At 35.4% G+C, this 15,524-nt stretch overlaps 1 protein-coding gene across 1 annotated transcript in view; it reads left to right on the forward strand.

Annotated features, from left to right (window-relative positions):
• The first annotated feature begins 5,605 nt into the window (after positions 1-5,605).
• TFEC (transcription factor EC) overlaps positions 5,606-15,524 on the forward strand; it is a 154,095-nt gene continuing 144,176 nt past the window's right edge. Inside the window, exon 1 of the mRNA XM_012652739.1 lies at positions 5,606-5,803. Coding sequence (XP_012508193.1) covers positions 5,606-5,803 — 198 coding nt within the window. The remainder of the gene's footprint in view (positions 5,804-15,524) is intronic.

The following is a 15,524-nucleotide window of genomic DNA, read 5'->3' on the forward strand; positions in this document are numbered from 1 at the left end:
ACTAGTGATAAATGATTGTGAAAATAAAGCAGGTCATGCCAGAGAAGCCAGAGAGCCTGGGAGTTGAAGAATCTGTAGACCCTTCCAATGAGAATTAGCCTGAAAGTTTGTACATTTTTGGGATATGTGTTCTTATTTGTTCATTCACAGAATTGTAGTTTCTAACATTTTTAGGGTTGTAAAGGGCCTTACAGACACTGCACATAGAACACATAGAAGATGGTCAGTAAATATTTGCTGAATAAATGCATGAATATATTTTAATGTTCCTCTCATTGTTGAAATACTTTCTATATTTTATGTACTACAGAGAGTTATTTAGCTTGTGCTTGAACATTTCAACGTACTGAAAACTTACAAAACTCTGGGGGAAGCCTTTTTCATTGGTGTATCACTCTAATTATGAGATCTTTTAAAATTTTTTTTGAGCCAGATTTTATCACCATGTAATTTCCACCCTTAGGTTTTAGTTTGGTTTTATGGGGGCACATTAAAATAAATCTACTTCCCCTTCACATGAAAGTTCATCACATATTTCAAGACAGCTATCATGTCCTCCATATAATTCTTTTCTTCTCCAAGCTAAACTACCGTTTTCCAGATGACAGTGTTTCTAATTCACTAACCATCTTCATTCCTCTACATTTTTTTTTTGTCAATGTCTCTAATATATTTACTTTTATCATCTACCATGTAATGAATAAATTTTGAATTAGGAACTATGATGAACACTTTATATATTTCATTTTATTTAAATCCTCACTCTAATAATGTAAAATATGTTTTTTCCTAGTGAAAACACTGTGTCAAGGCCACCTAGCTCAGAGGCACGATTTGGATTCATACTGGCTCTGAATAACCACAAAGTCATGGGCAAATAAATTATCTTTTCTGTATTTCAGTTTTCTCATCAGTATAATGGGGGATTATAGTGATCCCTGCCTCCTAGGACTGAATGTGATTTGCAGATGTGATTAAGTTAAGGATCTTGAGAGGCGGAGATTATCCTGGGTTATCTGGGTAGACCCAATGTCATCAGACAGTCCTTATAAGAGGCATGCAGAAATCAGAGTCAGAGAGAAGGACGTGTGACCATAGAAACAGAGATTAGAGTGACACATTTTGAAGATGGAGGAAGGGGCCACAAGCCAAGGAATACAGGGAGCTTCTAGAATCTTGAAAAAAGTAAGGAAATGGATTCTCTTCTAAAGCCTCCAGAGAAAGCCCTGCCCTGCCAATATCTTGACTTTATGCCGGGGAAACTGATTTCAGATTTCTGTGCTACAGAACTATAACAGAGAAAAAATGTGTCTTATTTTAAGCCACAGAGTTTCTGGTAATTTTTTTTTTTTTTTTACAGTAGCCACAAGAAACTAATATAGTTGCTGTTTGACACTGTCTGAAAACTTGCATTAGAAACAACTCAGGTATAAAGAATCTGAATTACTTCTGTGATGAGTATCACACACATTGTGCTCCCAGTCAACATACAGAAAAGTACATTTTACATCCAGAAGATTCCAAGTTGCCTATGCTATTCCTAAAAGCCTTGAAAAAGAGATTTAATTGACAAAAAGCCACACTAACGACATTAGATCTGTCCTACTTTCCTTGGATATCACTGATGCTCATGACAATAAGTGTGTGGGGAAATTTTTCTCTTCTGGTACCTTTGTCATCATCCTCTGCCAAATGTCCTTCTTCTCCCATTACCTTTCGGGCCTCATTTGGATATTTCAGTGTGAGATGCTCCAGTGTCTCATTCTAGCTAGTGTCTTTCTTTTAGCCCTTCAAACTTCTGTGGCCCTTCTTTGCACATTGCAGCCTTAACTAAGGGAGTCTCTGATACTTCTTACTGCTGTTGCATTTCTTGGATGCTGCTTTTGCAAGGCTTCAATGATTTCTAGGCAGTAGAAATGTCTTTCACCAAGATCTACTTCCCCTTATTTAAATGCCATTTTCATGCCATTTTATCTTCCTGAAGTGTGGGATGAGAGTGTGCAGAAACTCTCCATTCCCTTTGGAACTTTGTCTTCCCCCTGTAGCATGCAGACCATACGTCAAATTTAAAGAGGAGAATTGTCACTGTTAAGAAAACAGAACCTCCCTCACTCCCATACTGTGCAAATTATCACAGGCTTCTATATACCTATTAATTTATCCTACATTCTTACCTTTGTACTTTGTTTTGTTTTCTTTTTCTTTTAGAGGCCACAAAAAACACTGTTTGGATGCATTAATTGAGCCTTTGTTTAACTGAAATCTCCAAATCTATTCCATGTAAATTGATGAGGAGCCTGGATATTTTCCAAATTATATCTATTTAAATTTTGAACCAAAATGAAATATTGTATATTTTTCACTTAAGGGAGTTTGGCCCATTATTCTAGCCTATCCTATTAATATTAATAGCCTAGCTTATTAATAATAATAATTTATTGAGTATCTACTATGTGTCAAGTATCGCTTGAGGTTTAAAATATTAAACTGTTATTAATATAAGAAATCATATTGTTAGAATAATAAATTATTATTAAGATAATAATAAGAATTTTATTTTTAAATGTGTGAGTTTTATTTTTCCCAACTTAGGTTTTTTCTTTCATTTTTGGATAGCATCTGTTCTATGTATTTCTCTAAGTCCTGTTAAACATGTTGAACAGAAAATGGCGAATGAAAGGCTCTGTGTCCACTATTAGCAATGTTACTTCAGTTCAGTTTCCCAAACTTGGGTTGGTTTGTCTATAAAGGGCCTTAAAAGATGAAAATCTGAGATAGGAGTGTCATTGTCAATATTTCAATAAGTGAACATTTTGGGAAAGATTAAGTTTATGTTGAATTATTAATCAGCTGTCTTTGGGAATGGCAGTTTTAGTAACTTTGAACCTAAGTAATCATTGAGTTCACATAGATTTATTTTATCAGTGGACACATTATAAGAATCTTTGTGAAATGCTTTGCTGAAATTAGTATTTACTTATTTTCTATTACAATCTTCCTAGCAGTCACCTGAGGTAGATATATCACCAATTCCTTTTTATGGAAAGAGGTATTAGTTTCCTAGGGCTGCCACAAGAAATTACCACAAACTGGGTGGCTTCAGACAGCAGAAATTTATTCTCTCATAGTTCTGGAGACCAGAATTCCAAAATTAAGTTGTTGACACGAGTGCTTCCTTATTGGGGTTTAGAAGGAAAATTCCATGCTTCTCTGTAGCACACTCTAATCTTTGCCTCCATCATCATATGGTGTTCTCCTCCTTCTGTGTCTGTGTTCCCTCTGTCCCTTCTCCCTTTCCTATAACATCAGTCATTGTTGAAATAAGGGCCTACTCTACTCTAACATGACCTCATCTTAATTTGCACCTTAATTATATCTACGAAAACCCTATTTCCAAATAAGGTCATATTTACAGGTACCAGGAGTTAGGTCTTCAACGTATTTTTTTTTGGTGGGGGGAGAGGGACACAATTTAACCCATGAAAAATAGGGACAAGGGGAAATTAGTAAAATTCCAGGAGGCACACATTCAGAATATGAGCCAAGGACTTTTGTCTTCGTACAAGACTCTCTGAACTCCAGCTCCCTATCCTAGTGAATTCCACTTTAATTTTCATGAATTCATAGACTAGCTATTTAATAACTGGCTTTACAATTTCATGGGGCCTAAAAATCAAGCTTTCTAGTTTGTGGTTGCTAAACTCTGTCTTTCCCCATTTTTAATAGGTTTTTCTTATCATTAACTTTGGTTCCTCAAATAGTTTTCTTGTTTCCAAGCTCACATAATTAGTCTGGGCCTAGACATTTTAATTTATTTAGATTGGTTTGCTGATCCCTTATTACCTACGCTCGTATATTGAACTTCAATTTCATTAATGATTGTTTTGTATATTCTAGTTTGAAGCATAATTCAGAGTTGTGTAGTTCTTTTTTCTATGTACATGTCCATTGCTCCTGGGATATAGTTGTCATAGAAAACATTAGTCTCTTTCTAGAACCATCTTCTCTTTCCAGTTCTTCTGCTATCTTCCAGCAGGCAGTTGGCAATTTAAAGTGGGACACGAATTGTCAAGTGCACAGCCATCTTTAATGTTAGTCAGTCAACCAATTAATAATCACTGAGTTCATATGATGTGCCAGGGGCTGTTCAAAATGGGGGTTCTAACAACTATAAGAAATTTTGCCCTTGAGGAGCTTGCATTCTAGTGGGTGGAAGGAATAATAAACAGGAAATTAGTGTGTGCTAATTGCAATGAAAATAATTGAGCAAAGGTGTTGTCTGTATACATGAGGAACACCTTACCCTGTTTTGAAATAATTGTTAGTATCATACTTTTGTAATGAGTTATTTTCTATCAAATATTGTTCCCTTATCATTAGAGATAACTTTATCATTAGAGATAAAGTTTATCTACTTTTTGAAGGCACATGCTCCTTTTATATATTTTGCTGTGCCTAGGACTGAACTTGTCACATTTAGCACCCAATGTATGTTTTTGCCTTATAATAAGACAGAGCATATGAATCAAATAAGAGCAGTATTGTTAGAGTTGAGCAATGTTAACTTTTTTTTCCTTTTCAGAGTCCTATCAATGTTACAGTTCTCTAGAGAAGAAATCAGAAAAGAAAAGGTTGGTATAATATCTTATAAATGCTAAAACCAGAGTTGATCTAAGAGAGTTTATTTAAAGATATAATTTACAGCATTAATTTTAAACTCCCTGGGGTTTGTGTTTGTTTATTCCAATCACTTTATATTATTATAATGTCTTATGTGGATAGAAAGAAAAAAATATTTTTCCAGATACTTTAAATAAGAATTTGGATGGTCATTAGCTAGACATTCTGTTCTTCTAGCAGCTTCCTTGTTTTACTTTCGTTGCCTTTAAGAGGTTACTTCCAGGACAGCACTGCTCTTCAGTCTGTGATAGCTCAAGTCAGAAACTGAATGTGGGAAATGCGGAATCTATTGTGGTCTATTTTTCTATGTGACAGTTGTTCCTATTTTGTGTTTATTTCTCCTTTAATGAGGATACAACTTTCATCCAGGGAGATGTATGGGTCACTTGTAAGTGCACTTAAATACACTAAGGCACTTCACCAGCTGGAAATTGTGACTTGTAGTTGAATTATTTTTGAACAGCGAATGGTTTTCCTTTTGACATATTTTAATATACTTGCACACTGAGAGCAAGAGTGGGTGAACAGAAAACAGACTGTTTTATTAACCCAGCAGTCACCTTTGAGGTTTGTACATGTCCACTTTTTTTCTTGCCTTTGTACATAATCCCAAGAGACTGGTACCTGGCTTTGCTCAGAATAACAAAGTCAGGCACAAATCTCCAAACACAATTGTTAGCTGAATGCCAACTGTTTCTTCTCATCTTTTTTTTAAACTTGAACATTAAGAATTGTATCTTCATGGGTGAACCATAACCATTAAAGAATGAGTTTGTTTTTCTATTTCAGGTGCTTCCCTTATCATTTACTAGATTTATTTTATAACATGGAATATCAAGTGATAAAAGAAAATAATTTTTTGTATGTATTTTGCAGTGCTCCCTTTTTTCAAATCCACTAATAGTGAGAAGAAAAGAAGAAAAATATGTTACAAGCTTTAACTGGACTCCAATTTCAGCTGAAAGAACAATTAGGAGAAAAGGAGAGGAGGCTGCAACTCAGCTGGGAAACCAGAGCTCAGCATACAGAGTTCCACATGCAGTTTTCATGCAAACCAGTGTTTCATAGACTTTTTCCAGTAAGACCAGAAATTTCTACAGGTCAATTACCATACTTTTCCAAGGTATATATCCATATATATATATATAGTTGTAATTTCTACATAAAGATAGTAGGTAACTACCTCTAAAAAAATCCATATATTTCAATTGTACTCAAAAGTTGAAAAAAAATAAGAATAAAAATTCACAGTAAGTGACTCATTTAACAGCATAGACATATTAGAGCAACAAAGCTTTCAAAGTACATACTTTTCTCTTTCCTGTCATCATCATTATTATCCATATCATCTTGTTAATAACACTACTTGATATTTTGGAGTGCTTTAAACTTTACAAAGGAAATTTATATCATCTGTTTGGCTATTGAAACCAATCAGTGAAGTGTGCCATATGAAGATTATTAATAGTTATACATTTTTTAAAAGCATGCCAAGACTTATAAAACACAGAAAACTGGTGTGGTATATAGGAAGGACATGTTCTTTAAGTTAGAATTCTGAGTCTGCTTTGCTGGCTCTATGATATTGGGCCTTATAAAGCATTCCTTTGTTGAGTTATTCAGTACAAAAGATAAGAGTTGTGCCAAAGAGTGGTTATGAAGTTTGAAGATTACTTTTTGTACAGGATCTATCACAGTGTGTGTAGGTAGCAAACATATTTTAGATGGAATTTTTGTACTGAGACAGGGAGTTAGGGTAGAAATCTTTGAGGGCAAACTCTGTAAGGACATGATCCTACGGTTAGTGACTTATTCCAGGTAGCACACCTAGTAAGTGGCAGAAGCAAGATATGAACTCATGTGTTATGCTCTCAATACTCTTCTAGGTTTCAGTTTAACTTAAATACTACAGTTCAGCACCTGTTTTTGACCAAATTCTTGAGCTATACATGTAGGGTCCAAATATGGAAAAGAGAGAATTTTTCTATGAAAGTTTTATAATGTAGAAGGGGAAAGAAATAAATACAATGAAAGAACAATATGGTGGATAGTATTGTACGTGGGTTTGATGATGTAAAGGAAGGCTTTATTATGGTGGGGGCGTTTGATTTGGTCCTAAAAGTATTGCTACATCCATTCTCGGGAAATAGCTATAACACTTGTACTTGCTTTAGCTTTCATATTATACTTATTCTTAAAAAATAAGATTATTCCATTAACCTCTAGTAAGCTTTCAATAAATAACAATTTTATTTATTGTAAGTTAAGCTTTCAAAAAATCATTGCTTCTTAAGGTAATCAGTATGTTTTGCTTATAATTATTTCTGACTTTATTACATTTTTCATTCTAGTCTTTGCAGTTATCTTTTCCAAGATATGTTTAAGCAAGTAGGCTTTTAGTGGAAAATCATCTAAGATACTGAGTTCTATAATCTTTGTCTTCTTAGGATCCTCCTCATTATCCTCACATACTCATTATCAAAACAACACATTTTTAGCACTTATTAAGCAAGTGCTGTGGGGAAGGAATCATTCTAAGCATTTTATTTATATACATTATTCTAATTTTTCAGTAATGCAGTACAGTAGCTGTAAGCCCCATTTTGCAGTGAACTAAGGCTCAGAGATTTTAAGAAATTATCTCAAAATTGCGTAACTAGCAAAAGTGTTATTGTTCTTTGATTATGACAATGCTGGAATTTATCCGCCTTGTTGGGTTTTGCCACTTTCTCACTAGCTTTATTATTGAGAACTCTGGTGATTACCAGTAAGAATACCCAGTTTGAAGTAGATTAAGCCACAGAGAGAATTTGTTGGCTGCTATTATGAGAAAGGAGAGCTGATATCAAGGGTGACTGGAACCAGAACTTCAAATGCTAAGAATGTCTCTATGTCTCATCTGTGCTTCTCTCTGTATACTGCCTTTGTTCTCCAACCAGTTGTTCCTTGCAGCAAACTGTGTAGGCGTCAGTCCCTCTAGGCTCACATCCTCACAGCTTGCCCTCGAGGTAAATGGGGACTTCCATTATTCAGCTCCAGTGTGAAATATTCCAGGGAAGATTTGCTGGGATCCTACGTCCACCCCATGGCCTGGTCATTATGACCAAGATGGTGGGTGCTATTCTCAGTTTTTATTGGTCAAGTGTTCACTTTCATGGCTTAGGGACAGACGGAGGGGATGATCTGTTTTCAGAATTGGAAGGGAAAGGGAATTGTACAGACATGGCCTCCCAGAAATTTCCATGAGCCAGGCAGTTATCTCAGTTTGTGGCTATTGACACTGGTCATTATGAGACCTGTTTTCACTGCCTTAGTAAAGTCTCCACCATTTAACACCCTAGGTGATTTTATCTCTTCAATCACCATCTGCAGGATGGAGGGGTTTAGGCTACTTTTGTCCATTAAGCCAAATTCTGTCGTTTGGTTGGAACATTTGAAGTTGATTTGACCCAGATATATTCTCTAAATCTTAAACTTTTGTATTTATCTAAGGTAGAAAATTCTGTTTCTGATGGTGAACAGGATCAGCCTATAAAATTAAAAGAAATAAAGATTCATATGTGATGAATAGTTTTCAGACTCTGTAGAAGGGATATGTGGACAGACACAAAGTGTGCACTTGGTCAGCCCTGTCTTTGGTTAGCATGTGCCAGGATTTCAGAGCCTGATCAAAACTGTGGGATGTGATAAGAATTAAATTTCTGGGTTTAAAAGCTGAGGACCAGATTCCTGGCTGCAGTGAATTTATGACAGTACTGCCCACTTTGAAACTCTGTTTGAAGTCAACAGACAGCTCACACTTGTGACTTTTCAAGTGTTGAGGCACAGTGCTGGAAATGTTCTAAGCCTTACAGACTCTTACTGCAATAGGTGCATTTTAAATGCTATGACACTTCTTGATTAACACATTGTAATGTGTTTCAATAAACATTTACTAATTTATTTTAAGGAAAGAAATTAAGCTGTTTTAGAATATATTTAATAGAGGTGTTCTTTATTCAACAGAACATTTCTTTCTAAGCACATATCATGTGCCAGCCTTGTGTTGAATGTAAATAGAGTTCCTCTATGTGGAAAGCTCTATCTTCTTGGAGTGTCTAATTTAATTTTTTTGATAATGTGGGGAGAGGTGGAAAATTATGACAAAAATGCAGTCCTTTTGTTTCCTATAATTTCAAACTTTTTTTCTTGAATTCCCCATCACCCTCTCAACAAATTTTAGTAGGGAATAGAGGGTGGCAAGAAATGGGGAGAAGGAGTTGGCTAATTGGAGAGAGGATAATGGGATAAAACTTTAACTTTCTAGTTAAATGTCCCAAAGACTTTCAGTTTAAAGTGGTTGCTTTAAAGTTAAATCTGTCTCTTTTTGGTGAACACTCAGACTTTCGTGGATATGAAGCAAAGCTCACATGTCCTTATGTCCTCTGACCTGGATGGGTACCTGCGAGCTGCTTCTTGCTCTTCCTGGCCACAGGGATTTCTGCCAGCTACCACTGCTAATCTGTGGCTAAGGAGATTCACAGAGTATTATCTTGGCAGCGTCAGCGGTCAATGCCAATGGACTGGGGGCCCCAACCACAGAGCCCAGGCTGAACTCTGATCTTTGCTACCCTCTATCCACTGGGAGCCTGAAGGAATATTTGTCAAGTCACCGCTTGTGATATACTGAGGTCACTCAATGCTGTCAGAATTGTAAAGGGGAAAAGGGACAAAAGCTCTTCTTGTTTATGTTTCTTCCTCTCTCTACTGGGATTTTGTTCTTTTGAAAACTCTCCACTGCGTACATATTAATGGTTTGTCCCAGAGTAGGGAATCAGGACCTGGATGTCTGTCATCTGGTCTCACTTTGACCTCATTCTATAATTTTTTTTTGGAGGAAGCATATTACTTCTCCTTGGTCTGCTAGGAACTCCCTACATCTTCCTTTTTCTAGCATTGGCGTTCACCTTTACTTTTCTGTGGGGTCATAAAGCTGGAGGGCTGCAGGGAATGGAATTGGGATACAGAAAAGGAAAAATACTGAGAGATCTAATTAAGGATATTAACCCTGATACAGAGGTAAAACTCATCAAATAAGAGAAGGCAGTAGAAAAAAAAAAATAATCACAGATTCAGTTGTTACGTCTTCCATGCTTGGATCTCATTTTCTATTAATAGTTGTACTTTGGGTGTTCTAAATTTATTAAATAACCTGTAGGGTTTCGTCATCTCTTCCAGATATGTCTCATTTACATTTATGCTGAGCGCCCTTATGAAGTCTTCTAATTCAAAGATCTCTTAAAACCATAGATTTTTATAAAACTTGGACCAAAAGAAAAAAAAAAGGAATTTATATCAGGTGACCTGTATAGTGTACCTTACATAGTTTGAAAGTCCCTCTCTCTGCCTCTAGAGTTGATAAAAGTGATAGAACTTAGAGAAACTGTAAAGCTGAAAAAGTGACAACTATGCATTATCTGGAAAAAAAATTTTTTCCTGATCAGAATGAAGACATTTTCCCCCTGAAGTTTCCTTTTGTTATAAATATGAGGAATGCATGGTTCAGACCTGAGCAAATGTAGTTATTACTTTTTGATAGTAAGTAATGGATGGGCTGAAATGGTAGCTGTGCTTATGCTAAGTTCCTCCAATTTATAATCAACACCATAATCAAGAAGCCTAAAGAAGTCACCTAATCCCCATTGTGTTGTCTGAATAACATATATTATATACCTGAGACTCATAGCATCTAATACCCTGTGAAATAGCTTTATAGCCCAAGAGCTTACTTACTAATGGAGGAAAATGGCTCACAGAAACTGAGTGGAATTAGAGTGGGAGTCACCTGTTCTGTTAGTGTCCTCAAGTATAAGGTAGTCTGGCACTGTAATTCTTATTAATCAATACCTGTGTCTCAGGGTCTGTCTTGATTTTAGGTAATGAAACAGAGAGAATTATACAACCTTCTGGGTAATATATTGCAGCATCCAGAGGAGTTAGAATGTTAATGTTCTCCCACTTCTTCACTATTATTGACCTGTAATTTTATTGTAATTTCCTTTTACTTATCTTGAAACATAGAAAATTGGTTACCTGTAACTCATAATCATCTTCCGTAAATGTAGACTGTTGTCCATTTTCAGCTTTTCCTTGTATTCCTCCTTTTTTGGAGGCTTTTAGTAATTTATTATAACCAGTAGTGACCTCTTTAAATTTCTTGCCTTTACTTGAAAAGCATCACGGCATTGATCAAAAAATATTTCTTTAGACTTTAAAAATAATATGTACTCCACAAATAGCTTTGTTTTGCTAATTTTAATGACAAAATGGCTCTCTTCATTTTCAATTATCTTTTAAATATGTAAATCCAGATATATAGATTCTAATTATTTCTTGTAGCTGTCACAAAATGAATAACCGTGTCTATAAATGTTAACTGACTCTGTGGGTAAAATTTCAGACATAGATAATTCAGAAAAACAGGAATAGTAAACATTCCCATTCCAAATTACATTTTGAATATTAATATATAACTATATAAACTAAGGAATTTAGTTTGAGATTTAAGGAAATGTCATGTCTTGGTAATTTTTAAATTATTTTTCTCACTAGATTCAACAATTCCCAATCCCTTCTCTTGTCTTTTCAACTTTCTAGAGTTTAGGTTAAGTCATGTTCTTTCTACAACTTGTTTTGGAGACCTGTCCATTTTGACTACTCTGCACATGGTGTAAGCAGCAGCTTTGGCAGAACCACTTTTCACTTTCTGGTGGCCTTATCAGAGAGAAAACAAACTTTCCATTTTGTCTTGGTTGTCTCTAAGTTGCAACAGTTTCCCTTTGTTCACCTTTATAGAGACCTATTTCCATTTCCTGCTCTGCTTACCCTGGGGCTCTGGATGTTCCCTTCTGTTTTCTTTAACTGTTCTACTTCTGGCCCCTCCCCAAAAGTGTTCCACCACATTCCAGATACTCATTATCAACATGGCTGTCTTATTTTCTATGCAGTCCTTCAAAATATCTGAAAATACCTAACCTATTATGTTAGGGTTTTTGTTGTTGTTGTTTATTTGTTTACTGGTTAATTGTTTGGCTCACCCATTGAAAATGAAAGCTGCATGGGAGAAGGGGCCTTGTCTGTCTTATTTATAGGTGCAGGTCTGGTGACTAGAACACAGTAGGTGCTTACAAAATAGTTGGTGAGCAAATGGCTTTCCTTAAAACTGTTCTTGGGATTCTTTGCTTCTGACTTTTCACACCATTCCAGACAAATTTATCTACTACTGCTGCTTCAATAAATGGAAATATTAATGACCTACAAATATTCATCTCCAGTTTATAGCTATTCTCCGAGCTACACATCCAAGTATCCAACTGCTTCTACCTAGATGCTTCTTCAAATTCAATATGGCCTGAACTATGGTAAGTAGGAAGCTAGTGTTCCTAATGCTTTTATAAAATAAAGCAAAATGAAGACCTTGCTTGTTCGTTGGTGTTTTGAACTTCATAGCTGGAATACTTATCCATGCACTTGCTCAAGCCTTAAAATTGGGGTCATCCTTTCATCTTTTTTCTCCTTCATTTCTGTTACTACAAAATCTTGTTGAGTCTTGCTTGTAAATAGTTCTCAAATCTATATACTTTCCTTTATTGCTGCTGTGCCTACCCTAGTCAAGGTCATCATCATTTTTCATCTGTATCCCTACAATGTTCCACATTGGTGTCTTTGCTTCCAGTCTTGTTTGCATCCCATCTTTCTCCACCACGTATCCCCAGAGATCAGTCACCATGTAAAAGTGACTATGGGGCCCTTCTCCCAAACAAGCAAACACACCAACAAAACCATTGCAATGGCTCATTCCCTTTAGGATAAAGCCTAACTCCTTAAGTTGGCTGGAATGGGGTATTAAATGTTTACCCAGTCTACGTTTTTTGCTTTGAATACTGGGAAAAGTGAATAAATTGCATGATTGATCATTATTTCCCCTACATTATACTTTCCTCAGCTGGTCTATAGCTAGAAGCCAGATAGAAAAGTTTGAGATCATATTCTCCAAAAAGGACCTTGTATCCTGTTTTTCCATATTAATAATTGAGGGTTGATTATTAAACTTTGGAAACAAAGGAACATGTGATAGAATTAATACCTTATGATAAAAATGAAAGAACTTCTCCAGTGTTAAAAGACCATACAAAGGGATACTAGTAGGTAAAGCTTAGGGTTTTCCTTAAGAATCATCTTTGAATCATTTTCAGCATAGGAACAAATGTTTAGTTCAATCAGTTTTCAGATATTACTGAATGACAAAATTATTTTTGTCTAGAAACTTTCAAAGCAGTTATTACTTGTGTCCCATTATGGACACAGAAAACTATCAATAATGCCCTCAAACATTTTCTGATTCTGAGAGATGACTTAATGCCTTTTAATAATTTACAGTATATTCATTATTGTCCCCCCACCTCCAAGCTCTTTTCTGTCATCAATGCTATTTTAAAAGTGAAAATTCCTTTTTTGGTTTTTGTGAACAAAACACCCCTCATCTTTCTCTAATTAATTATTTAAATAGCCAATCAAGTCTGCTATTGGAGCAAATAGTTAAAATATTTTTAAAACTTTAATCCATAAACTGTGTAAAGTGTGAAAGCAACATATATGTTAAACTTATTTAAAATTGTTACTTTCTGATTCTACCTTCGTCTTTTCTTCCATTACAGTGTGAGCATATCGCAATCGCCTTCTCTTTTTTCACTGTTATTAACTTTTCCCCTTTTATCAGAAAAAGGATCTTGCTTTCTTTGATGCTCTTATTGATATTTAAAAGGACTTTTTTCCCTCCCTTGCTGTCTCTCTCAAGCAAGTCCCATTTCCATTGTCCTTTGTCATTCATTGTCAGTCTTTGTGTCCATCCTCTTATCACAGCCTAGTTTTTTCCTTTTTCTTTTTTTTGGGGGGTGTATGTGAAAGTGGGAGGCATTGGTGTTGGGAGTCTCATATTAATTTCAGGCCTTAAGTAAAATGCAATTATTTTCAAATGGGAATTGCATTTATACCAAAAAGACAAGGTTTCTTTGTTTCAATAAATTGGAGCCTCACGCAACTCATACTCAGTTAAAGAAATTTTAAAATAGAACTTCTAAATAACTAATAACTGGAAAATCCTGATTTGGGGCTTTAATCACTGAAGATATGAAAGGACATTTGCTTCTGTCTTCCCAACTGGCTTTTACACATGCATTTCAGGCTCAGTATGCTCTTGTTCTTTCTTTTATCTATGGCCATCTGCTTGTATGGTATGTTCTCACCCTAACATATTTTCAGACCCTTGCCATAGGGCAGAAGTGCCAAGCAATTATTTGTTGAGGTAGATAGCCTACATAATACTGTAAGTGACATCTGTTCTGTAGGAAATCCCTCCCCTGTGGCAGCAGTGTCATATTGGCAGCTCATAGGAATATCGGAATTGACATACAGGGACAATTGAATGTTTCATCTTATCCTGAATTCTCACTCAGAAAGAATCTGATACCAGATGCTTTAGAGGGCCGTGTAACCCCCTGACTCTTTCTGTTGTTCACTTTACACCTATGGTAATTGGCAATACTATACTATTGGGAAAATTTCTTCCTGACCCCAGCTGGTAACCAAATTATGCCCTAAAGCATGAAGATTGGCATACTTTAAAGTTTATTGCAGCTAAGATGGTGAAAACTGGAATATTTTTCATATTAATGTGCTTACTAGATTGTTTGACCTAAATAATAGCTTGAATAATAAATTCTGCAAATTACTCTTAATAACTTATGATTTGGCAAAATTATAATGGCAGATGAACATTTTAATCTTTTAAGACTGCTGATCCCCATGTTTGGCATTTGGTTTTCTCTTTTAAACTATTTCAAACAGATGATAAGAAAAATAGTCCACAATCTGTGATGGTTTAAGGATTGAAACAATGTAAACGTATATTTAATAAAACATATTAATTGGTTCTGAGTAAACTGAATTTATTGGTTTTTAGCCATTTGATGTTCAAAAGGTGGGCAGAAATTGGACCCATAATCATCATTGGTAAATTAGAAATATAGTATATAAGGTAGGTTCTGTATAAATTCACACTGAATACCATCTACACTGACACTGTAACTCTCTTCAGTGATCCTCAGTATATATAAACATTTCAGATTCAAAAATTTAGAATGGTATAATTGTGAAACGTTTTTTAAATTAAAGGTTGAAATGAAAGCACTCAACTACACAATTAGATAAACCCATTTATTTAGGTTTATATTTAAGTAAAATTAAACATTTAGTAATAATAAACTATATCAGTTATGTTTTGTTGTAATACAAACTACTATGAAAATCAGTGATCTAAAATAACTATTTTACCTCTTCATGATTCCCTGAGTTAGTGATACGAGCTGGGTTCATTTCAGTGGTTCTTTTGCCACCCATTCTACAACTTGTAGGGTGACTATCCTGGACATGGATGGTCTAAAACAACCTCACTCAAAAGTCTTGTTGTTGTTGTTGGCTGTTGGCTGGGCCATGTGTTTCTCGCAGGATGGCTTGGCTTCTTCCCATGTGGATCTAAAAGCAAGAAAAAGGGGGCCAGCCCTAACATGGACCTTATTTTAAGTTTCTTCTCACATGATGTCTCATTAGCCAAGTCAGCATGGCTAAGCCCAGAGTTAGTGTGAGAAAAGACAACCTTATGGAGTGGATACAGGGAGGTGTGATTCATTGTGTGCTCTGACTGCAATAATCTATTAATACCATATATTGCTATTCAGGATTATCAGGTGGCAAAACCTTACTTTCCTGATTATTTAACACTATACAGCTGTTACTAGAACATTGTG

This window comes from Propithecus coquereli, unplaced genomic scaffold, assembly GCF_000956105.1.
Source record: "Propithecus coquereli isolate 6110/MARCELLA unplaced genomic scaffold, Pcoq_1.0 Scaffold4, whole genome shotgun sequence".
Classification (NCBI taxonomy): Eukaryota; Metazoa; Chordata; class Mammalia; order Primates; family Indriidae; genus Propithecus; species Propithecus coquereli.